At 35.3% G+C, this 27,119-nt stretch overlaps 1 protein-coding gene and 1 pseudogene across 1 annotated transcript in view; both read right to left on the bottom strand.

Moving 5' to 3' along the window:
• Positions 1–23,655, bottom strand: part of LOC111156255 (solute carrier family 9 member B1) — a 47,199-nt gene extending 23,544 nt beyond the window's left edge. Inside the window, exons 1-5 of the mRNA XM_022517021.1 lie at positions 23,587–23,655; positions 21,729–21,867; positions 10,671–10,841; positions 9,140–9,282; positions 7,592–7,719 (exon numbers count right to left, since the gene is read on the bottom strand). Coding sequence (XP_022372729.1) covers positions 7,592–7,719; positions 9,140–9,282; positions 10,671–10,841; positions 21,729–21,867; positions 23,587–23,655 — 650 coding nt within the window. The remainder of the gene's footprint in view (positions 1–7,591; positions 7,720–9,139; positions 9,283–10,670; positions 10,842–21,728; positions 21,868–23,586) is intronic.
• On the bottom strand, positions 11,166–11,720 carry LOC111156260 (annotated as a pseudogene).
• Positions 23,656–27,119: the final 3,464 nt, after the last annotated feature.

Here is a 27,119-nt window from a genome sequence, read left to right as displayed (position 1 = left end):
TTCCGCTAAGGTCGGGAACACGGCAGGGATGTCCGTTATCACCACTGCTATTCAACATAGTACTAGAAGTCCTAGCCTCAGCAATCAGACAACAAAAGGAAATTAAAGGCATCCAAATTGGCAAAGAAGAAGTCAAACTATCACTCTTCGCAGATGATATGATACTATATGTGGAAAACCCAAAAGACTCCACTCCAAAACTGCTAGAACTTGTACAGGAATTCAGTAAAGTGTCAGGATATAAAATCAATGCCCAGAAATCAGTTGCATTTCTCTACACCAACAACAAGACAGAAGAAAGAGAAATTAAGGAGTCAATCCCATTTACAATTGCACCCAAAACTATAAGATACCTAGGAATAAACCTAACCAAAGAGACTAAGAATCTATACACAGAAAACTATAAAGTACTCATGAAAGAAATTGAGGAAGACACAAAGAAATGGAAAAATGTTCCATGCTCCTGGATTGGAAGAATAAATATGGTGAAAATGTCTATGCTACCTAAAGCAATCTACACATTTAATGCAATTCCTATCAAAGTACCATCCATTTTTTTCAAAGAAATGGAACAAATAATCCTAAAATTTATATGGAACCAGAAAAGACCTCGAATAGCCAAAGCAATATTGAAAAAGAAAGCCAAAGTTGGTGGCATCACAATTCCGGACTTCAAGCTCTATTACAAAGCTGTCATCATCAAGACAGCATGGTACTGGCACAAAAACAGACACATAGATCAATGGAACAGAATAGAGAGCCCAGAAATAGCCCCTCAACTCTATGGTCAACTAATCTTCGACAAAGCAGGAAAGAATATCCAATGGAAAAAAGACAGCCTCTTCAACAAATGGTGTTGGGAAAATTGGACAGCCACATGCAGAAAAATGAAATTGGATCATTTCCTTACACCACACACGAAGATAGACTCAAAATGGATGAAGGACCTCAATGTGAGAAAGGAATCCGTCAAAATCCTTGAGGAGAACACAGGCAGCAACCTCTTCGACCTCAGCCGCAGCAACATCTTCCTAGGAACATCGCCAAAGGCAAGGAAAGCAAGGGCAAAAATGGACTATTGGGATTTTATCAAGATCAAAAGCTTTTGCACAGCAAAGGAAACAGTTAACAAAACCAAAAGACAACTGACAGAATGGGAGAAGATATTTGCAGATGACATATCGGATAAAGGGCTAGTGTCCAAAATCTATAAAGAACTTAGCAAACTCAACACCCAAAGAACAAATAATCCAATCAAGAAATGGGCAGAAGACATGAACAGACATTTCTGCAAAGAAGACATCCAGATGGCCAACAGACACATGAAAAAGTGCTCCATATCACTCGGCATCAGGGAAATACAAATCAAAACCACAATGAGATACCACCTCACACCAGTCAGAATGGCTAAAATTAACAAGTCAGGAAATGACAGATGCTGGCGAGGATGCGGAGAAAGGGGAACCCTCCTACACTGTTGGTGGGAATGCAAGCTGGTGCAACCACTCTGGAAAACAGCATGGAGGTTCCTCAAAATGTTGAAAATAGAACTACCCTATGACCCAGCAATTGCACTGCTGGGTATTTACCCTAAAGATACAAACGTAGTGATCCGAAGGGGCACGTGCACCCGAATGTTTATAGCAGCAATGTCTACAAATAGCCAAACTATGGAAAGAACCTAGATGTCCATCAACAGACAAATGGATAAAGAAGATGTGGTATATATACACAATGGAATACTATGCAGCCATCAGAAGAAATGAAATCTTGCCATTTGCGACGACGTGGATGGAACTAGAGGGTATCATGCTTAGCGAAATAAGTCAATCGGAGAAAGACAACTATCATATGATCTCCCTGATATGAGGGAGAGGAGATGCAACATGGGGGGTTAAGGGGGTAGGAGAAGAGTCAATGAAACAAGATGGGATTGGGAGGGAGACAAACCGTAAGTGACTCTTAATCTCACAAAACAAACTGAGGGTTAATGGGGGGAGGGGGGTTGGGGGGGGTGAGATTATGGACATTGGGGAGGGTATGTGCTATGATGAGTGCTGTGAAGTGTGTAAACCTGGCGATTCACAGACCTGTACCCCTGGGGATAAAAAGATATTATATGTTTATAAAAAATAAAATTAAAAAAATAAATAAATAAAAATGGGTAATGGCAAATAAAAAAAAAAAAGTTTAAGGAAAATAATTTTGGACATTTTCCTTCCTCCCTTCCTGCCTTCCTTCTTGCCTGCTCTCTTTCTTTTCTTCCTTCTCTTCTCTCGTCTCCTTTTTCTTTCTTCCTTCCTCCCTCTCCCTTTTATTTCTTCCGTCCTTTCTTTCTCTCTTCCCCCCCTCCTCCCTCCCTTCCCCCTTCCTTCTTCCCTCCATCCTTCCTTCTTTCTCTCTTTCTTTCTTTCTTTCTAAAAATTTTCTTTCTTTTTTAAAAAAGTAATCTCTATGCCCAGCATGGGGCTTAAACTCACAACACTAAGATCAAGAGTCACATGCTCTACCACCAACTGAGCCAGGTTTTCTGCTTGGGAGCAATTTCAAGGCTGTGGTAGAGTAAAACCAAACAAAGCCCAACAAACTTGCTGAGTTGAGGAGAAAGAGTCTGGGAAAGCCAAGGCAGTTAAAATTTTCAGAGCAGAGTACCTGAGGGCGGGAAAGACAAAAGTTCCAGAAATTTGTATGAAGGACTCTCTGTGTCTTTGGTTGAATAACAGTGAGGACGGGCATAGAGTAAAACCCCAGAAATCTGGGCAAGTACAACACCTAAAGAAAGATCACTGAAGTAGTAGGATAAATAATTTCCAGAGCTCACACAAGGCTGGGAAAACCTCTGGGGTCCCACCAACTAGAGTGGAGATACCTTGTCAAGTACATAAGGCATTCAGTAGAAACTCAGAAGGGCCACACCTTAGAAGGAAACTAAATTAGCCCTATAGTGAGGCTACTCTAGATAATCCCCAAAAGATCTTAAAAATGAGACTTGAAAGCATCAACAAATTCACACATAATTTAAAACTGCCCTCTGGGACAAAGTGTAATTCTAAAGAAAAATAACCACCATGGGTGCCTGGGTGGCTCAGTTGGTTAAGCCGCTGCCTTTGGCTCAGATCGTGATCCTGAATTCCCGGGATTGAGTCCCTCATTGGGCTCCCAGCTCCGTGGGGAGTCTGCTTCTCCTTCTGACCTTCTCCTATCTCCTCCTCTCTCTCACTCTCTCTCTCAAATAAATAAATAAATCTTTAAAAGAAAAAAAAAACAAAAAAACCCAACATGTAAAACTTTCAAAATCCAGCATCTCACCACTAGACATATGAAGGGGTGGATAATGTAACCTATAACTGGGGGGAAAATCAGTTAATAGAACACAGATCCACAAATGAGAGTGATGAGGGAAATGATAAATCAATATGTTAATACAGCTGTTATAAATATGTTACATATAAATATGTTCCTTAAGAATCTAAAGGAAAACATGAACATAATGGAGAAAAAAGTGGAAGACAGAATAAAGAACCAAGAGAACTTTAGGAAATAAAAAATGGCAGTATCTGATGGACACAACCTAAGTTTCTGCCAATGGCTGAGTAGATAAAGAAACTGTGGGGTGTGTGTGTGTGTGTGTGTGTGTTATACACACACACACACACACACACACAGACACACAGACACACACACCTATGGAATATTCAGCCATGAGAAAGAAAGAAATACTGCCATTTGCAACAACATGGTTGGACCTTGAGGGCATTATGCTAAGTAAAATAGACAGAGAAAGACAAATATTGTATGATCTCACTTATGTGTAGAATCTAAAAATGATGAACTCATGGAAACAGGGTAAAACGGTGGTTACTAGAGTCTGGGGGGTGGGAGAAATGGGGAAATGTCGGTCAGTAGAGTATAAACTTCCAATTACAAGATGAATAAGTTTCGGAGATCTAATGTGAAGCATGGTGATTATAGTTAATGGTACTGTATTATATACTTGAAAGTTGCTAAGGGAGATGGTCTTAAATGTTCTTACCACACACACACACACAAAGGTAATTATGTGACAAGATGGAGGCATTAACTAATGTTATGCTGGTAATTATTTTGCAATATATAAGTGTATCAACTCAACGCATTGTATATCTTAAACTTACAAAATGTTATATGTGAATTATATCTCAATAAAGTTGGAAAGAAATGTATGATGGCTTATGACAAAAAAATGCAATATCTGAATTTTAAAAAATTTACTGGATAGGACTGAGAGAAGGTTGAACACTGCAGAAGAAAAGATCAATGAACTTGAAGACATAGCAATAAAATATGTCCAAAACGAAGTGCAAGCAGTCCAGATGTCCATCAACAGATGAATGGATAATGAAGACGTGGACGTGGTGTGTGTGTGTGTGTGTGTGTGTAAAAAAGAGGATACTGTTTTTGTAGAGGCAAAATAGCAAAAACTTTAGAATACTGACACAGAAATAGACAAAAGAGATTGGAAGAAAATAGAACACAAAGTATAAAAACAAATCTATGGGATTTGTTACATGATAAAATCAACATTTCAAATCAATGGGGACAAGAAAAAAGTTTTCTATAAATGGTGTTGAGACAACTACCTATTCATGTGGAAATGAATGTAGCTAGATCCTCATATGTAATAAACTCCAGCTATTTTAAAAGAATTTTAAAAAATTAATTTAAAAGTAATGTGAATAAATTATAAATAAATTTGTGATTATAGGTTAAAAAGGACCTTTTGAATGACCCATGAAAAGGCATTAAACAGAAAAAGAAATATTGATAAATTTGATTACATTAATAAAACCCTTCGGTACAGCAAAAGCAGTTATGTTTCCCCATGCCCTCATTTTTCTTTTTGATTTTCAAAATCAAGGAATGGTTTTATGTATTTGCTCTTCTATATGTTGGAAATAATAAAATACTCTTTTTATTTTTTTTTAAAGATTTTATTTATTTATTTGACAGAGATCACAAGTAGGCAGAGAGGCAGGCAGAGAGAGAAGAAGGGAAGCAGGCTCCCTGTTGAGCAGAGAGCCCGATGTGGGGCTCGATTCCAGGACCCTGGGACCAACACCTGAGCCGAAGGCAGAGGCTTTAACCCACTGAGCCACCCAGGCGCCCCTGGGTGCCCCTATATATACTCTTTTTAGATAGAAAGTCACCATAAGCAAAGTTGAATATCTAGTGGTGTATTAGGACAAGATATTTGCAATATTTATAACAAAACATTGAAATAATAAGAAAGAAAAGAATAACTCAACAGAAAAATAGAAAAAGGGTATAAAGAGGCTAGCATAAAAATACTCGGGAAATCCCTTTTACGAAGATGGTGCCGAAAGCTAAGAAGGAAGCCTCAGCCCCTCCCAAAGCCAAAGCCAAAGCAAAGGCTTCGAAGGCCAAGAAAGCGGTGCTGAAAGGCATCTACAGTCATACACACACACAAAAGAAGATCCGCACATTACTTACATTCCAACGACCCAAGACTCTGTGTCTCCGAAGGCAGCCCAAATACCCTCCAAAGAGCACCCCCAGGAGAAACTAGCTTGATCACTACGCCATCATCAGGTTCCCCCTGACTACTGAGTCAGCCATGAAGAAAATAGAAGACAACAACACGCTTGTGTTCATTGTGGATGTTAAGGTCAATAAGCACCAGATCAAACAGGCTGTGAAGAAGCTCTAGGACATTGATGTGGCCAAGGTCAACACCTTGATGGACCTGATGGAGAGAAGAAGGCATATGTTCTACTGGCCCCTGACTATGATGCTTTGGATGTTGCCAACAAAATTGGGATCATCTAAACTGAGTCCAGCTGGCTAAATCTAAATACAGGTTTTTCATCATAAAAATACTCAAGGTCATTAATAAACACATAAATGCACATTAAAAAAACAATGAGATATCATTTTTCATTCACCAGATTAAAAGAAATCATAAAAGTTCGGCATTATCAAAAATTTGCAAGGATGTGAAAGAATAACAGTTATTTTCATACCCTGCTGGTGATGGGGCAAACTAGTATGAGCTGAAGGCATTTTGATAGTATCCGTCAAAACTGAAAATGCACATAACCTAGGTAACTATTCTAGAAAAACTGAGATTTGTGCAAAATGAGACAAATAAAATGTACTTGTTGTAACAGGGTAAATAAAATCTGGTCTTATCATATAATGTAACACTATACAACAATTAAATGAACTACATTTTTAAATGTGTATAATCTCAAAAATACTGTTGAGAAAATTGCAAAGAAAGTGATACGTTCTTTGACACAATTTATATGAGATATATATATATATATATATATATAAATATATATATAGTACATATATCCCTGGAAAACAGGACTGTTTTATGTATTTTCTTTTTTTTTTTTTAAAGATTTTATTTATTTATTTGGCAGACGGAGATCACAAGTAGGCAGAGAAGCAGGCAGAGAGAGAGGAGGAAGCAGGCTCCCTGCCGAGCAGAAAGCCCGATGCCGAAGGCAGAGGCTTTAACCTACTGAGCCACCCAGGTGCCCCTGTTTTATGTATTTTCATATAAATTATATGGAATGTTAATTTTATAGGTCTAGAATGATAACATAAAACTTATAAAAGTTATTACCTTGGGTAGGGGTATGGGCACTAGGATTTGAAGACACGGTTAAAAGGCTTTTTACTTTTGTCTATAAAGTTCTTATTTTTTGAAAGTAAAATGTACTTGGGTATTACTTTTATAATAAAAATTAATTTTAAGGAATCCATTGCATTTGGCAGTAAGTATGTAATGGGTGAACTTTACTATATTTTCCAATGGATAAATAGAGGCAAAAGGTAAGTGCATTGAAGAATGAAAATAAGTTCAGGATCTAGAGAGAGTGATTATAGACTATTACTCTGAGGAACTGGAACATGAAGGGAAATGGATAGTGGGTAAAAATACATGGGACACTAGATATAGGAAAGAGTTTTTTTTTGTTATAATATCTATATCTATATAAAATCTTTCTCATGTGTATATATAATATATATATACAACGTATAAGGAAAAGGCCATTGGATGGGTTAAAAAGTAGAAATAGATTATAATAGGAGAGAAGGAATAAATTGATCAAGTGAATTATCTTGCCCTAAACATTTAGGGACTATGCATGTTTGTTAAGGATATGGTAGATTTAGAACATGGCTCTGCTTCTAACCAATGAACTTTCAAGGTTTTCTACCACCGTGAAAAGAACTTTAATGAGAAATTTGTCTATATAATTTTCTGATTATTTCAATCATTTTATTGAATTATTTTCAATAATTTTATTTATTTATTTATTTATTTTTAAGATTTTATTTATTTATTTGACAGAGAGATCACAAGCAGGCAGGGAGGCAGGCACAGAGAGAGGAGGAAGCAGGCTCCCTGCTGAGCAGAGAGCCCAATGCGGGGCTCGATCCCAGGACTCTGAGATCATGACCTGAGCCGAAGGCAGCGGCTTAACCCATTGAGCCACCCAGGCGCCCCTATTTTCAATAATTTTAAACCGAGCATCCTTAACTGAATATTTTTGTAGAGAAAAAGAAAAAAAGTTACCCCAACAGAAATCCCCATTCCCAGGGAAATTTCATAAGGAAGTGGGAAATAACAGCAGTGGAACATGCCTCCATGAGGCAAGGACCAATAGCCAACCTTAAACAAACTCTCTTCAAATGCTTCAAAGCCTGAAATATAAAAATAATCACATTTAGACAAACTTATAATGGCCAACAAGAAAATTATTTAAGTAAATTCTGAAATATATAGTCTTTTTTGAGTAATTAGCTTTTACTAAGCTAAATCTTCCAGATTGTCCCACTGGGCTTGAAATGCTAATGCAGCTCATTTTGTAGGTCCATTGGATTATAAACTATTTCACATTTTGTAAAACATTTTTGTATCTAAACTATTTTAAAAGATCAATTTGTCTGTAATTAAATAACTATTTCTACCTTCCTTAATCTTCCTTATAAATAATATAATGAAAGTAACCTATGTTTATTTCCATCAGTTAACTTTTAGAAATGACTTGTTTGATTAATTTAATAATTATAATAGAAAATACCAATGTGTCAAAAGAGAACATCACTTAAAGACAGCATAACTTACTAAAAGGGAGAAATTTATAATTTTTTCATTGGTTCTATTTTTCTACTTGAGAATATAATAAATTATAAGTTTTTAATGCTCTTTTTAAAAAAGATTTTTTTAAAAAGATTTTTAAAATTTATTTGACAAAGAGAGAGAAAGAGTGAGTGAGAGTACAGAAGCAGGGGGAGCTTCAGAGAGAGAGGGAGAAGCAGGCTCCCCACAGAGTAGGGAGCCCAATGTGGGGCTCAATTCCAGGACCTTGTGGATTCAGGGATCATGACCTGAACGGAAGGCATATGCTTAACCGAACTGAGCCACTCAGGTGCCCCTGTCTTTAGGCTCTTGAAAATATGCTCTTAAAAATATCTTGAGATATTTCCACTAAACTCTTATACTTGTTGTTTGAGTACCGTTATACTCATGAATAATCATCTTTTTAAAAGCCAAATAGATTTACCATTCTAGATATTAATATTTTAAGAAATATTTAAAAGGATTAGCTTCTATAATAATTCAAAGTTAATCAGGCATATATTCTGTGGGGGGGGTGGGTAGATAACAATCACGAAACAAAAATATTACCAAAATACTTAACCCCTCTGAAAAACAAAATAAAAGAAAAGCAAAAACAGTTTAGAAGTGGACCTTATCCTTTATTAACTGGAAAGTAAATAGTTCTCCACAGAAAACCTGCAGCTCCCAAACAATACAAATGCTGTACAAGGGAATGTTATCTCTATACAAATAATTAAAGATGAGCTCTAATAAAGATCTCGTATCATTACAGATGATCTCTAATAGAGATCTCACATCATAATGATTCTCTTCATATCAGCAATAATGGTGACCAGAAGTAGAAATTATAAGATGCCAATATTTCTGCAAAGTCCTTTTCTCTTAGTGTTGCTTACAGGCTTCATTTGGAATAGCTTTAACAAAAATTTTGCCTCTTTTTCTTTTCTATAAGCCCCTAATATTTAAAATATTTTTTTAAAGACATAATTAGAAATCTACCTGTGGATCAAGTCCAAGTCCAGCTTGTATTAGGATAATGGTAAGGGCACAGTTTCTTAAAGCTGAAGACCACCTGTTATTAATACGGATGTAATTACTGAGGAATGGAACATTTCTGACAGTAAAACCAGCCAGTAACATCCCTTAAAAGAAAGAAAATAAAGCACATCTCATTCATTTAATTTTTCCAAGTTAGAAGAGAGAAATGTTTAATTTCCCTTCTTCATACACACTGTATCTCATTGCTTTGGCGAAGGGCAGCTTACATACAAATAGAGGAAGCAGCATAAAAAATGACATACCTTAAAAGGCTACAACAAGTAATTCAGTGTTGTTGGGACATAAAAGGCAAGGAAGGGAGTAGGAAAATGGGCAGGAAGGGACAGATAATATAAAGCTAACCCCCCTGCAGCCTCCATTTGCACTGCTTTGCCAGAGTAATGCACCATAGGAAAGTTTTAGGAGGAAGTGACATAACGAGTCTTGGTATTTTCCACGTGATGGTCTTGATGAATTAGATAGACATAAAACTGGAGGGGAGAACAATTAGAAGGCTCTGCCATAGTCCATCAAAAAGTGGAAAACATTGGGGCACCTGGGTGGCTCAGTGGGTTAAAGCCTCTGCCTTCGGCTCAGGTCATGATCCCAGGGTCCTGGGATCAAGCCCCTCACCGGGCTCTCTGCTCAGCGGGGAGCTTGCTTTCCTCTCTCTCTCTCTCTCTCTCTCTGCTGCCTCTCTGACTACTTGTGATCTCTGTCTGTAAAATAAATAAAAAATCTTAAAAAAAAAAAAAGTGGAAAACAAATAGCCTAAGCTAGGACAAGAGTGGAAGTTTTGGACAAAAAAAAAGATTCAATAAATACCTAGCAGGTGCTGAAAGGGTGCTGTGGACATAGAAAAGGTATTAGCAATAGGATGGAGTGATTATCTCTAATGAAAGTGTACTGAATATTTGGGTGTATTGAATATTTAGAAAATATGAGACACCACTAATAGACGTTCTTCCACTAATTTTCCTCTGTCCAGATGGAGAATTATATAGTAATGGTAATGATAAAATACTAGTTAGGCAGATGATGCATCCAAGAATGTACATAGTAGAGATGTCCATATAGCTTACTCAAAAGTCATAAAACCTTCTTATGCCCTAATCACTACAGTATTTGAATCTTATAATTGAATTTGAGTTACGTTATCTACAGAAAAATTCAGTCTTTTCCAAATGTTTCTTTTTCTACAATATATTTAAAATTAACTAAAAAATGTCCTATTAAATAAGGCAACAGGAATCATATATTGGATATATTTAAATTATTTCAAAAATATTTTAAGAAAAAAATCTGTGTGCTCATTTGTAGAAAGAATAAATAGTTCTAGAAATGAGCTATAAGCATACATATATGGTAAATACATACATAAAGATCATATTACATTGAAATCTTTCTATATTATATCTATTCTGTCTATAGAGTATGTTCATAATTTACATATAGTTAATAACAAAGAAATAAGAGCTAACTGTACACTTACCAAGAAGAGGTGGAAGTTGAGGTACTGAAGGTATTCTAATGTGTTCCAAAAGCTTCCCCCCAATAATAGCACTATAAAAGATCATTAATAGTCCAAATAAATTTCCACCAGGGAGAACTTCAGTGCCAAAGAATGACCAGGCTACACACCATACCATAAAAATTGTAACTCCTGAAATATAAAAAAAATCATATAACCATATATCTACATAGACATAGATATATATATACAAAAGATGAATTCTATTTTATCAAATGTCATTATTAATAGTCCTATATAATGAATGATACATAGCATTGACTAATGTTTGCTTGTTAGAATAATTGAAATCATATCCATTTAATATATATTCCAAAGTTCCTATCAATTTATGGGACAAGTTTTTAACAAAGTATTATCATTACTTTCTTTTTGAGGATACTTGAAATATGTTTAATAATAAGAGACAACCAACATTCTCTTTTTATTTTTATTTGCATTTATTCTGTGCAGTATTTACTCCTGGGCTATAAATTTTTGTTTCTTCAGTTTCTTTTGGGATATCGTTTTCTTCTGTGCAACCTCCTCTTCTGGTTTAGGAACAATCAGCCCTTTTTCAGTAAGGATCATCTTGGTGTGGCAAGGAAAGCTCATGTATGGGTTAATTCGATCTGAGCCCTGTAAATTCTGTGCTGCATCGTGGGGGCTTTGTTCACCCAGATGTGCTCAATGACCAGAGAATCAACATCTAAACCCTTAAGTTCAGCATTACTCTCTGGAATTTTAAGCATGGGCAGGAAAAATTCAGCACTCTTCTTGGGCCACTGACCCTGTGTCCAGCCCCACTGTTTGGCCTGGGCACACCTACCAACTTCATCATGATAGCAACGGAATGGCATTTACTGCTTCTGCAAAGTGACCATCAGTCAGATACTGGGTGGCTTTTTGAATATGCGTACCCTTGTTGGCCTGGGCAGTTACATATGTGTTCCTAAAGTGAGTACACAGATCTGAACCTCTAGATTTGCATAATTTTGTATGGTTTTCTGGGTCAAGCAAATAGTAAACCATTTTCTGAGGTCACCTCAGGCCACTTGGGGGAAGAGCCAAAGTATTATCATTTAAAAAAATATTTTAAAAGTATATGTGAGTCCTTTAAAGCGCTAAACTGATTATTAAGAGCAATAAATATAACAAAATATTGTTGAATTTATAGCATATAGAGGTCTATTGGCTCAAAGCTGCTGTATACCACAGGAATTAAGTCAATGTTAAACTGAAGTAGATTGTGAAAAATTGAAGATAATAATTATAATCCACAGAGAAATCACTAAAACTAAAACCTCTAAAATATAGCTAAAAAATTAACAGGGAAATTGAAATAGTGCACTAACAATATTTGGTTAGCACAAAAGAAGCAGTAAAGAATGAACAGAAAAACAAAAGACATGACACTTACAGAAAACAAGTAATAAAACGGTAGACATAAGTTCAACTAAACCAGTAATTATGTTAAATGTGTTTGGTCTAAATTCAAAAGGCAAAGATTATCTTACTGGATTAAAAAAAAGAGATCCAATTATTTGGTATCTATAAGAAAGATACTTTGGATGAAACAGATAAGCTGAATGTAAAAGATGAAAAAAGACATTTTATGCAAACAATAATCAGGAGTCAAAGAAGTAAACCCAAGGGGACTTACAACTTATCTTAAAGCAAATAAAAATGAAAACACAGCATATCAATATTAACGGGATATGATGTGTACAGATGGAAAAGTATAGCTTTAAAAATATTAGAAAAAAAGAATTATCTAAAATTGACAATAAAAACATCCACCTTAACAACTTAAAAAAGAGAAGTAAATCAAACCAAAAGTAAGTAGAATGTATGAAATTAAAAAGATTGAAGTGGAAAATAATTAAATAGAAAACAAAAACATTAGAGAAAACCAATGAAATAAAAATTAATTATTTGAGATCAATAAGATAGATATGTCTAGCTAGACTGACAAAGGAAAAAGAAGGTACAAATGACCAAAATCAGGAATTAAAGAGGAAACATCACTTTAGATTTAGAGAAATTAAAATAACACAAAGGAAATATTGTAAAAAACTAGATAAAATAGATAAATTCTACTTTTTTAAAAAAGATTTTATTAATGTATTTAACAGAGAGAGAGAGAGAGAGAGAGAGAACAAGCATGAGGAGTGTCAGACAGAGAGGGAGGGAGAAACAGGCTCCCCAAGGAGCAGGGAGCCTGATGTGGGGCTTGACACCAGGACCCTGGGATCATGACCTGAGACGAAGGCAGTTGCTTAACCAACTGAGCTACCTAGGCGCCCTGACAAATCCAGAGAAAGATACAAGTTACCAAAACTGAGTCAAGAAGAAAGGAAAATAGAAATACCATATGACCCAACAATTCTGCTTCTGAGTATTTATACAACAAAAATAAAAACAGTAAGTCAAAAAGATATATGCACCCTCCTCCTGTTCACTGCAGCATTCTTTATAATAACTGAGCTAGGGAAACAACATTAAATATTCATTTAAGGTGAATGGATAAATTGTGGTATATATATACAATCAAACATTTTTCAGTCACAAAAAAGAAAAAACTTGGGGTGCATGGCTGGCTCAGTTATTGGAGCTTGTGACTCTTGATCTCTTGGTAATTGCGAGTTCAAGCCCCATGTTGGATGTAGAAATTACTTTAAAATATTAAAAAAAAAAAGAAAAGAAAGGAAAAGATAAAACTCTTTGCCACTTGAGACAACATGGATGGACCTTGAAGGTATTATGCTAAGTGAAGTAAGTCAGACTAAGACAAATACTGCATGCTCACCTCTACATGGAATCTAAAAATCAAGCTTACAGATATGGAGAACAAACTGATGGTTGCCAGAGGCAGGGATGGGGGTGTTGACAAGATAGGTGAAGGGGGTCAGAAGTTACAAACTTCCAGTTATAAAATAAATAAGTTACTGGAACGTAATGTATAACATGGTGCTATTGTTAATGATACTGTATTATATATTTGAAAGTTGCTAAGAGAGTAGATCTTAAAATTTATCATTATAAGAAAAAAAGTTTCTGTGTATGATGATGGACGTTTACTAGATTTATTGTGGTGATCATTTTGTAATATATACAAATATGGAATCATTATATTGTGCACCTAAAAACTAATATAAGATTATATGTCAATTATACCTCTGTTTAGAAAATTAAAAAAAAAAAAGCCAAATTGAGACACTTTCAGACAAAAGCTGAAAGAATGCCATAAGACTTATACTGCAAAAAACACTGCAAGAAGATTTTTAGACTGAGGGAAAGAATTCCACATGAAAATTCAGATTGCCAGAAAGAAATGGAGAGAACCAGAGAATGTAAATATGTGGACAAATATGAGACTTTTTTAAACTTAAAAAAAAGACTGTTGGCTTTTAAAAGCAAATGTAGAAGTAAGAATATATACATCAATGTAGAAGTAAAAAGTAAGAATGTAGAAGTAAAAGTATATATAAATCTTGCACTGAAGGCAGAGGAGGGATAAATAAAGTCATATTGCTGTAAGGCTCTTCTATATTGATGTGATGACCACAGGATATGTAGGTTTATGGTAAGTCTTGTAGTTGGGTAGTGTCAATTCTCATCTAATTTTTCTCCTTTGATACTACATTGGCTCTTCTCAGTCTTTTGCCACTTTATATAAACCTCAGATGAGTCTGTGGGCATCCACAAAGTAACTTGTCGGGGTTTTGATTGAGGTTGTATTGAATCTATGGATCAAGTTGGAAAGAACTGACATCCTGACAATATTGAGTTTTTCATGAACAAGGAAAATCTGTGCATTGATTTAGTTCTTTTTTTATTTCTTTCACTAGAGTTTTGCAGTTTTCCTTGTGTAGATCTTGTACATATTTTATTAGCTTTATACTTAGGTATTTTATTTTTAGGGGCACTAATGTAAATAGTAATGTATTTTCAATTTCAAATTCCATTTATTCATTGTTGATACATATGAAGACAATAACTGACTTTTGTATTATTAACCTTCTATCCTGCAATCTTGTTATACTTGCTTATTTGTTGTCTCTGGAGTTTTCTTCTTGATTCTTTTAATTTTCTACCCAATCATGTCATTTGTGAACAAGGGAAGTTTTATTTCTTTATATACTTTGTTTTTGTATTTTTTATTTCTTCATATGCTTTGTTTCTGCTTTTCTTATTGTATTAGCTAGGACTTCTAGTATGATATTGAAAAGGAGTAGTGTGAGAGGGCATCCTTGTCCTATTCCTGGTCTTAGTTGGAAAGCTTCTGGTTTCTCACCATTTAGTATAATGGTGGCTGTGGATTTTTAGTCTATTTTTTTTTTTTTATCAAGTTGAGGAAGTTTCCCTCTATCTGTAAATTATGATGGATATTGGATTTTGTCAAATGTTTTTCCTGCACCTGTTACTATGATCATATGATTTCTCTTCTTTAGTCTGTTCATGTTATGGATTACGATCATTCTTTTTCAAATATGAACCAACCTTGCATACCTAGAATAAATCTCGCATGGTTGCATGATGTATAATTCTTTTATACATTGTTAAGTCGATTTAGTAATATTTTGTTGAGGATCTTCTTCTGTGCTTATCAGGGATACTGGTTTATGATTTTCTTTTCTTGTAATGTTTTTGATTTGGGTATGAGGCAAATGCTGACCTCACAGAATGATTTGGGAACTGTCCCTCTGCTTCCATCTTTGGGAAGAGATTGTAGAAAATTGGTATAATTTCTTTCTTAAATGTTTGGTAAGATTCTCCAGTGAAGCCATTTTAGGTCTGGTGCCTTTTGTTTTGGGAGGTTATTAATTATTGATTCAATTTATTTAATAGATATATTCCTATTAAGATTGTCTATTCTTGTGTATATTTTGGTAGATTGTGTTTTTCAAGAAAATGGTCTATTTCTTCTCAATTATCAAATTTGTGAGCTAAGAGATGTTCACAGTATTCCTTTATTATCTTTTTATCTTATCTTTAATATCTTTCTACAGGTCCATGGGTAGTGATGTAGTGATGTCCCTTCTTAAATTTTTTTTAATTAATTAATTAATTTATTTGACAGACAGAGATCACAGGTAGGCAGAGAGGCAGGCAGCAGAGAGAGAGGAGGAAGCAGGCTCCCTGCCGAGCAGGGAGCCCGATGCGGGGCTCGATCCCAGGATCCTGGGATCATGACCTGAGCCGAAGGCAGAGGCTTAACCCACTGAGCCACCCAGGCGCCCCCCTTCTTAAATTTCTAATATTAGTGGATTATATATATCTTCTTTGTGTTTTTCTTAGCCTAGCTAGAGGTCTATTGAGCTAATCAATCTTATAAAAGAACCAGCTTTTGGTTTCATTGATTTTTTGCTATTTAAAAAAAGAAGATTGTACTTATTTATTTGACAGAGACATAGCGAGAGAGGGAACACAAGCAGGGGGAATGAGAGAGAGGAAGAAGCAGGCTTCCTGCAGAGTGGGGAGCCCGATGCGGGGCTCAATCCCCGGACCCCGGGGTCATGACCTGAGCTGAAGGCAGATGCTTAAAGACTGAGCCACCCAGGCGCCCCTAAATTTTATAAATTTTCCTCTAAGCACTGCTTTCACTGCATCCAAAAATTTTCATAAGTTGTATTTTTATTTTCATTTAGTTCCAACTATTTTAAAATATCACTTGAGGTTCCCATGTATTATTTAGAAATGTATTGTTTAATCTCCAAGTATTTTAGGATTTTCCAACTGCCTTTGGAATTTTTGCTTAAACCCTTTATAGTCCGAGGGCATATGTATGATTTTTATTCTTTTAGATTAATTACGGTGTTTTGTATGCATATGACAGAATGTGGTCCATCTTAGTGAATGTTCCATGTAAGCTTGAGAATAATGCATATAATCAGTGAACATATTTTTGCTATTATTGTGAAATGTTATGTGTTCAATCATTTAAGAATATTAAAAAAAGTTTTTGTTTTACCTTCATGTACTCCTTCTCTGATGCTTTTCCTTCTTTATGTAAATCTGGGTTTCTGACCTATATAATTTTTTTCTCTCTGAAGAATTTCTTTTAACATTTTGCAAGGCAGATTTACTGGTTTGATTTTTGTTGGTCTGAGAAAGTCTTTATTTCTCTTTCACTTTTTTTTTTTTTTTAAATTTGGGGGTGAGGAACAGTGGGAGACAGAGAGAGAGAGTGTGTGAGACTCTTAAGCAGGCTCCATGCCCAGTGTGGACCCTGATGCGAAGCTCAGTCTCACAATCCTGAGATTATGACCTCAGATCAAAAATCAGACACTTATCTGACTGAGCCACCCAAGAGACCCTCTCCTTCACTTTTGAATGATGATTTTGTAGTATACAGAATTTTAGGCTGGTGTGTTGTTTTTGTCTCAACACTTTAAATATTTCATTTCATTCTCTTTTTACTTGCATCATTTCGGCAGATACGTCAGATATAATTTTTATCTTTGCTACTCTATTAGTAAAGTGTTCCCCCTCCCCAGCTTCTTTCAAGACTTTTAAAAATCTTTGATTTCCTATAGGTTGAATATGATATATCCAAGTGTAGTATTTTTGTTTGTTTGTTTATTTTTTGGTATTTATCCTGCTTGGAATTCTCTGAGCTTCCTGGATCTGTGGTTTTCTACCTGGTGTTAATTTGGGGGAAATTCTCAGTTATTATTGCTTTCAAATCTTTATTCTGCTGCCTTTTCTCTTCTTCTCTGCTAATCCCATTATGTTTTGTACTCATCCCACAGTTCTTGTGTATTCTGTTCCTTTTCTTCAATCTTTTTTTCCTCTTTACTTTTCAGCATTGGAATTTCCTAATGACAGATCCACAAGCTCAGAGATTCTTTCGTCAGCTGTGTATAGTCTATTAATGAAGCCATCAAAGACATTTGTTTCCATTACTCTTTATAATTTCTAGCATTCTTTTGGTTCTAAGGACTTCCATCTCCTCCTTACATTACCCTTCCATTCTTACATGCTTACTTTTCCATTGGAGCCCTAAGTATATTGGTCATAGTTTTTTAAATTCACAGTTTGATAATTCCAACATCCCTGCAATATCTGGGTCTACTGATACTTTGTCTCTTTAAACTGTTTTGTTGTTGTTGTTGTTGTTGTTGTTGTTTGTTTGGTCTTTAAATACATCTTACATATTTTTGCTTAAAAGTGAATATATTGTCCTGGGTAAAAAGACCTTTGGTAATATAGTGGTAAGTTGTGTGGGAAGGGGAAGACTTCTATAGAGTTGAACCAGTCTTTAGTGAGCCTTTGCTCCTGCACTATGAACCTCACAAATGCCTCTTAGTTTTGTTTTGTTTTTTTTCCTATCCCATTAGGTTTTATAGGATGGCTAGTGGGGGTTATACAGAGGGGGTAAGTTTTGGTTATTTCTCTTTTCCCTGGTCAGTTTGGTTCAGATAAAATCCCCATAGGTTAGGTTCTGATAAAACAGTTTCTCTTGAGGGAAGGTATTCTTAAGAAGAGCAGAAAGCTCTAGTAAACTGCATATGATAACTTTCCCCCTCCGCCTGCCAGATGGCTCCTGGAGGTAAAACTCACAAAAGTGTGTTTCCCGCACTATGACTGGCCTACCCCCGTCAGACTTATCCACCCTGAGTCCCTAGCCAATTTGTCAATTAAAATTTAGGTATACCTACCCTAGAACTGGTTCTCACAGAGGTTTCTGCTCTGATAAGTTATGATCCTTTGTATCCACATGCTGTCTCCAATTTGGGGGGCAGTTATTTGCCCTCTAGCCTTACTTTTTTGGTGGAACTAAGAAGAGTTGTTAATTTTTCAGTTTGTTCAACTTTTTATATGTTAAGGTGGAGGGATGATGCTGGACCAGAAATTCAAAGTGTCTGGGATATTATTTTTGAGCTCTAAACTTTCAAGACTGCTTACTTCATAACATTGATGATAAGATTTTAATGGAGAAATTCTGGCCCTAAGATTATTTAAAAGTCATAGTTGGACATACAATAAAGCTTTCCTTTCATTTATTTAAAGGAAAAACAACTTTATGAAAATAGTTATAAAGTACTTTTTATTGAAAACAAAGTATCTTTATTGAAAGCAAACTTAAACAAAAAAAGAATAATAGCCTAAAACCTAAACTTATTTCCCTAGAATATCCATTTCTTTGGTACTAGGCAAGCTACCACCCGAATAAAAGACATAAATAGTGTGATTAAAAGTGATGAGACTGATTTTTGCATGTGGTTGAGAGTTTAGATTTCTTACTAAATTAACTTATATACATTATGGGATTGGTGAATTAAATATGATTTATAGAGAAACTGCAGCTCTATCTTCATTATCTAGAATATATGCTATTATCTAGAAAATATGTTTTTTTTTAAAGATTTTATTTATTTATTTGACAGAAAGAGAGAGAGAGAGAGAGATCACAAATAGGCAGAGAGGCAGGCAGAGAGACAGAAGCAAGCAGGCTCCCCGCTGAGCAGAGAGCCCGATGCGGGGCTTGATCCCAGGACCCTGAGACCATGACCTGAGCCGAAGGCAGAGGCTTTAACCCACTGAGCCACCCAGGCGCCCCTAGAAAATATGTTTTAAGAGTTTCTGTACACCAATATAGGGTGTACAGTTGTGTGTGTGAGAGAGACAGAGATAAGACACAGACAGACAGATGGAGATGGAGACAGAGACAGAGACAGAAAAAGAGAATACAAGAATATGCATCCCCTAAGATAGAAACATGGAAGATCCTTTTCCTATAAATTTCTCTGAATTTGAAAAATCAAAAATGAAAGCAAACAAAGGGAAAACCAGTTATAAACCCAAGTATGTTTGTAGTTTCAATACTGGTGTTATACAACTCCTAAATTAGTTCCTGAGCAAACTGCAGTTCTCAATCTCAGTGGATAATCTTTGGTGACCAATATATTTTCCTCTCTTCACAGGCCCTGACCCTACTCCTAACAATTGCTGTATAGACAATGCCCACTACACAGAGTATATGGTCATGGGAATGTGCATGTAAGATCTATGTGCAGAAATTATGTTTACAAAGAAGTCCAATCACTTTTCACTGTCGGATATTCAAGTTCAGCTTTAGAATCCTTAAAAATATTGATGTTAAGGGGCACCTGGGTGGCTCAGTGGGTTAAAGCCTCTGCCTTCAGCTCGGGTCATGATCCCAGGGTCCTGGGATCGAGCCCTGCATCGGGCTCTCTGCTCAGCAGGGAGCCTTCTTCCTCCTCTCTCTCTGCCTGCCTCTCTGCCTACTTGTGATCTTTGTCTGTCAAATAAATAAATAAAATCTTAAAAAAATATATTGATGTGAATTAAAAAGTAACTTTTACTAAGGGAAAAATTAATTAGTAAAATTTGGTTTCAAAAGTTTAAATTTAGCAAGCAGTAAATAGAGTAAAATTTTAGAAGTGCCTGAGGGCTCAGTTGGTTATAAGTGTCTGACTCTTGGTTTCTGCTCAGGTTGTGATCTCAGGGTCATGAGATCAAGTCCTGTGTCAGGCTTGGCACTCAGTGCAGAGTCAGCTTGAGATTTTCTCCCCACTTTTCCCTCTTCCCCTCCCCTAGCCTGCGCATGTGCATGCTCTCTCTCCCTCTCAATAAATAAAATCTTAAAAAAAAAGAAAATTTTAATACTTCAGTTACTTGTTCCTCATATTTTAAACTAAATATTGTTCTCTATAGGCTCTATACTTATGGAGACCAAAATCTAAGTTAAATCATATAGAATATCTAGAAAAAAATCAAGAAAATCTTTTATTAATATTAGGTGACAACATATAAATATATGACAATGAGATGCTTTAAAATTTTAATGGTAAAGCAAATTTATACAATCTTTTACAAGGCAGCAGCTCTTTAAAAATTTGGGTCCTAATTTTATTAAGAACCTTAATATTGCCAGAGGTATAATGTTCATTCCAGCTGACTTAAAACTAAATATCAGAGGTACCTGTGTGGCTCAGCTGCTTAAGTGTCCAACTGGTGATTTTGGCTCAAGTCATGATCTCATGGGTTGTCAAACTGAGCCCCACATTGGACTCTGGGTTCCATGGGAAGTCTGCTTGAGATTCTCTCCCTCGGCTCCTCTCCCCACTCTCACTCTCTCTCTCTCTCAAAAATAAATCTTTAAAAAACTAAATATCAAAAGTAGGGTTTAGGGGCACCTGGGTGGTTCAGTGGGTTAAGCCGCTGCCTTCGGCTCGGGTCATGATCTCAGGGTCCTGGGATTGAGCCCCACATCGGGCTCTCTGCTCAGCAGGGAGCCTGCTTCCTCCTCTCTCTCTGCCTGCCTCTCTGCCTGCTTGTGATCTCTCTGTCAGATAAATAAATAAAAATCTTTGAAAAAAAAAAAAAGTAGAGTTTAAATAAAAATATTTAATCAATGCCCATTCTTTCTTTTCCTCCCTTCCTTCTCTTCCTCCCTTCCTTCTCTTCTTTCCTTCCTTCCTTCCTTCCTTTCTTCCTTCCAGGTAGGCTCCACACCCATTGTGGAGCTTGAACTCACAACACTGAGATCAAGAGTCAGATGCTCTACTGCCCTAGTCAGCCAGGCACCCCTTAATCCATGCTGTTTCTAATCCCCAAGATTTAATAGAAGAAGTCATGAAAAAATTAAAATATGTATCTGTTAAGCAATTATTATTAGTTTTTGACAGTTAAGGAAATATTTCCTTTTTGTCCACATATTGCTTGTAATAAGAACTGAAGTATATAGCTAAAGTGTACAGTAAATATATAGATTTAGCAGTGGCTTTGTTGGTTCGTGTTTTAATATTTATCATATTTATCAAATATAGGGGCACCTGAGTGGCTCAGTCAATTAAGTGTCGGCCTTCGGTTTGGGTCATGATCCCAGGGTTCTGGGATCAAGCCCCTGAAAATCAGGCTCCTTGTTTAGTGGGGAGCCTACTTCTCCTTCTGCTGCTCTCCCTGCTTGTGCTCTATCTCTGTCAAATAAATAAAGAAAATCTTTAAAAATATATATTTATCAAATACATCTCCGGTTTTCTCTCTACTTACATTTCTTATTTCACATACCATTTGTAATAAATTTATTCAGTTTTCCTTGTGGAGGACAAGAAGAAGTCTTTTCCATCTGTGGTTTTGTTTCCTCTGTTTGTGACAAGACTGTTTCCTTAGTTTCTTGATGTTCACTAATACTACTATCTTTGAGGATCTGAAGTAAAGCAAGGAAATCTTTGAAGAAATACACTTTTCATACAATTTTATGACAGTATAAAACCACCAAATCTCATAATTAAATTCATATCATTACTGTCACCCTGGAGAATTACACATATAAAAGAATATTCATGCACTATATCAATAGGTATTTGAGGATGTCACAGGAGAGCACTTTGTAGAGCACCTTGATTTAGCTTTTATAGACTTGAGTCCCTGCTATTTTCAATTTGTGATTTATGCATACTGAATAAGTGAGCTATAGTGTAGGCAGAATAATTAAAAGTGTTCCTCTTCAGTCTTACTGCCAACGATTATTTAATAAAACTTTTGTAGATTGAAAATACAACTATGTTGGAAAGGAGGTAAAATATAATTTTACTTGGACTCATTTCTTTGAAAAATTATATAACTGGAAAAAATGAGAAAAACAGATCAGGCTTTCAGAAATTTAAGGTTCATGCTCCCACTGTTAATTATAGATAACATCCTTAGGTAATTCATGGGTTTAGCTGCATCTTCCAGGCTTTTAATGTAGTTAGTCTAATTATGAAACTGCTGACTTAGGAAAAAAAAAAGACATCTTAGTTGGTGAGAATATTGAGAGGTTTCTACCAAGGTAAACAAAACAAGACAAAAAAAAAAAAAAAAAAACCAAAACAGAGTAGCATTAACCCTGAAATAGAAATCATCAGTTTTGCCTCATTGCCATGATGTGTGTGTGTGCATGCACATGTATGCATGTGTACACACAGTCCAACACTTTGAGTGTATTGATAATACTTTGAGTACAGTGGAGAGAGAACACTGGATTATCAGAAGAAATGGTAACAAAGGCTAGAGGCATGGACATATTAAGGAAGCAAAGAGGAAACATTTAATGACTAGGGAGGCAAAGGCATCATAGCAACTGATGTAAATGAATTATGTAGTTCTTTTAATATCAAAGTTCTTTAAATCTGATCGTGATTAATTTGTTGGAGTTCTGGTATAAAGACTTTTGTGGGAAATCTGTCACTATACACAAGGGCCAAGGTAAAGACACAAAGATGAATTTTGATTAGTGTGGGTCAAAGGTCATATGAGGTAAGACCATACTATTTTAAGTTTTATTATTTCAGAATTTATAACAAATTGACATAGACTAGGATAAAGTCTTTATAGACAAATAATCTGAATCAATGGTGAATATTTTAAATATTTAAAAGAAGAAATTTTTGGGCTCTTGAGAACTATAGAAACTGTTTTAAAAAAGTAAACAAATTTTTAAAAAGTAATAATTTATAATTCTAATCATAAGCAATTATTATGGAGTAAAATAGACCAACAGGTCTATGACTTACTCTGTACTCTTAGAAAAATAAAAACTTAGTTCTTTTCAAATATATAACACAACATTTTAATTAATTTCTTTACCTCTTGTAGTCTAAATTATTGAGTTTTTCCTAGATATGGCAAGAAATAATGAGCCATATTTCCATTATTCTTGATATCTGAACTCTTTACTCCAAAATAATGTTTAGTCACCCCTTTCCATCTTTTCATTCCTTTTGCTCATTTCTTAGTACTTGTTTAAACTAGTTATTTTTAAGTGACTCCTTCTCATTTTTTAACCAGACAAATAATAGAAACCTAACTGGTAAACTTGAACAATAAACTTTAAGATCAGATTGATTTTTATATTGTACATTACAAAATAGTTTTAGGTTTTTACCTGAGAAGTTGTAGATGATGGGGTGTTTTTATCCTCCAGATGTTCATTTTGTGATTCTGTGGTGTACATGCTAATGTTTAAAAGAAAAACAATTTGAATAAAATAGTACTATACAGACATCTGAAACAAACATGTGTAAGAGGGATTAATTTTTTAATGATTTTTTATCATAAAGTTGTTTCACAGTCAAGCCAGATATCTTCATAGTTAAGACAGCTCCAAACATTCATTGTAAAGTTATGAAGCAAAACCATATACATATGTTTTAAAAACCATTATCACACAGAAATTTAATACCTCTCAGTAGTTCATAATGGTAGGTCATATCGTAAAAGCATGTATCAGAAAACCCAGTTCTTTATTTTATGCACTGAAATAATTTCCAGCATTTCAGCCACATCCCTGTCAGAAGAGTGCAAAATTTTTAAAAATTAAATATGATTAACTGCAATAATACCTACATCTGTAAGTTACTGATATATAGTATCTTTATATGTAGTCCATTTGAAAGATCCATAGGTGCAACATTTAAACAAAATAAAATAAGTTTCATTTTGAATAACAATGAACTAGAAAAAAAAAAAAAGAACGAAATGGGACCACATCAGGAGAAGAATTAGGTCTGGAAACTTATTTTAAAATATCTATTATTTCTACCTTCTCTGTGATTTTTGCTGCCATAAAAATATCTTTCAATTCCTGAGTTACTGTTGAGGACAAAATTAAAAACTTTAAGTCTGAATTTTTAGGTACTTGATAAGACCAAACCCCACAGTATTTCCAGTATCTAGACTTTTTAAAAAAGACAAGCAATTTTAATAATGAAAATTTTTAAAGAAAAGAATCATTAACATTTGAGTATCCACCACATATGCCAGGTGCTTTACATTTATTGCCTCATTTTAATGAAGTAAAATATTAGTGTGCAAAATCCTATAAGGAATCATAACTAATTTATGACATTAAAACAGAAAATAACTTTTATTTTTAAGATGTGATGAAAAATAGCTAAGTCCCTTTAAAGTTAAATTCCATTTTAATGAAAGGGAATATAGAAACTAATTTGGTCATTAGAATGAGAGCCTGTCATTAACTGTTAGACTAGAAGTTAAAAGTGAGTTAGCTGTATGAACAAGGAGGTTAAGTGAAATCACCTAAGCTGTGTCAAGTTCTGAAAGGATAGGCTGAGAGCTAGAAATATTAAGAAATTTGAGCTGGAGTGCACAAGAGTTGTGAGGTCGGGGCACAAAGTCCCATCCATACAATAATTATTGAATGTCTATTCTTCTAGGCTTTGAAGATAAAACAGCAAAATAACATAAAACAAAGGTAGGTTTCTGCTCTTATGGAGATGATATTTTTGGTGAGAGGAAGAGAAAGACAATATATTCAGGTTGTGATTAAGTACTGGAGAAAGTACTTAAGTACTTTCTCCAGTACTAGAAAGTACTAGAAGATGTTACAATGATCATCAAGGTGACATTTGAGCTGTGACCTAACTTAGGAGAAACTGTGAGTCATAACTAGGCAGATAGACAGGAAGAGGCAAACATAACACCAAGAATCGTATAAGACACCAGGCAGCGTTATTTTAAAATCCACAGCTATGTTGGAGCACCTGGGTGACTCAGTCGGTTGAACCTCCAGCTCTTGGATTTGGCTCAGTTGTGATCTTAGGGTTGTGAAATTGAGCCCCGAGTCTGTCCCTGTGCTCAGCACAGAGTCTGCTTAAGATGTTCTCTCCCTTTGCTCTCCCCCAGCCCCCACTCTCTCTCTTTTTCTCTAAAAATCAATAAACAAATCTTAAAAAAAAAAAAGAAGAAGTCTATAACTAGGTCATGGTTAGGATAGCAGGACTTGGAATCCAGGCAAGCAGACCATGCAACAGAATTTCAAAACCTAGGTAAGGAGTCTGAACAATAAATATACATGTTAGCCGCTGTAAGAGAAGTTTGATACTGTGTCAAGTAACTCTTGTGCCTGGCAACTACTCAATACTCTCTTTACGTATCTGCCAAGAGAGGAACTGTAGATAGTAAGCAGAGCAACTAAAAGTAAGGACTTCGGAGCTTAGATAGAAAAGTATTTCACCCCTTTATCTTTTAATAACCATGAGGAGTGATTTATTTCCATAGGCCTCAATTTCCTTACCGGTAATGATATATTGCTAAATATACTGGTTATTGTGAGGATTAAATGATATAAAAGCTGATACAAGTTGGATTAAGTTAAGCACTTAACATGAATCATTTCCACAACACTATGAGTTTTTTTAAAATTAACATATATTATTTATTCAGGGGTACAGGTCTGTGAATCATCAGTCTTACACAATTCATAGCGCTCACCATAGCACATACCCTCCCCAATGTCCATCACCCAGGCATCCTATCCCTCCCTCCCACCCCAGCAACCCTCAGTTTGTTTCCTGAGATTAAGAGTCTCTTATGGTTGTCTCCCTCCCCGGTCTCATTTTGTTTAATTTTTTCCCCTCCATACCTCTTATGTTCCTCCACCCTTCCTCTCAAACTCTGCATATCAGAGAGATCATATGATAATTGTCTTTCTCTGATTGAGTTATTTTGCTTAGCATAATATGAGTTACTTCTTATTCTCATTTTATAGATGTTGAAACTGAGACCCACAAAGGGTAAGTGGTTTTCCCAAAGTCACACAGCTAGCAAATGGCATAGCTGGAATTTGAACCAAATACTCTTTAACACTATTTAAATCCTTGTTAACCTTGGTATCATCTTTTTCCTTTTAGTTATTCTGGAGCTGTTACACTGTGGATTTAAGTTGCATTTTCTTTTTATTTTTTTAAAATTTTTATTTATTTGACAGACAGAGATCACAAGTAGGCAGAGAGGCAGGCAGAGAGAGAGGAAGGGAAGCAGGCTCCCCGATGAGCAGAGAGCCCATGCCTATGCCCGGCTTGATCCCAGCCCCCTGGGATCATGACCTGAGCCGAAGGCAAAAGCTCTAACGTACTGAGCCACCCAGGTGCCCCTTAAGTTGCATTTTCATGGTGACTAACATTATTTTCACATATTTATTGGCCATTTGAATATTTTCTGTAGTAAAGTGTTTGTTCAAATCTCTTGCTCATTTAAAAAAAATGTATTGGCAGACTTTTACTGATTTTTTTGAGTTCTTTATGTATTCCAGAATCAAATCTTTTATTAGATATATAAATGGGCAATGTTGTCTTCTATTCTGTGGCTTGCCTTTTCACATTGATGATGTCTTTGAACGAACAGAAATTTTTATTTTAATTTAGTCTAATTTATCTTTTTTTCTTTATAATTAGAGCTTTATTATTTTTTAAGTCTTTGCCAACCCTGAAATTATAGGGTATTCTCCTATATATTTTTCTAGACGCATTAATGTTTTGCCTTTCACATTTAAGTCTAAGATCCATCTGGAATTGATTTTTATGTATGGTGTGAGAAGAGGTAAAATTCATTTTTTCTCATATCAATATCGAACTGACTTAGCATCATTTATTAAGAAGATCATCCATAGGGCACCTG

This window comes from Enhydra lutris, unplaced genomic scaffold, assembly GCF_002288905.1.
Source record: "Enhydra lutris kenyoni isolate GAN:26980312 unplaced genomic scaffold, ASM228890v2 scaffoldscaffold3, whole genome shotgun sequence".
In the NCBI taxonomy this organism is placed as follows: Eukaryota; Metazoa; Chordata; class Mammalia; order Carnivora; family Mustelidae; genus Enhydra; species Enhydra lutris.
The sequence above is the reverse complement of the archived record's forward strand: the minus strand, read 5'-3'. Positions and strand labels throughout refer to the sequence as shown.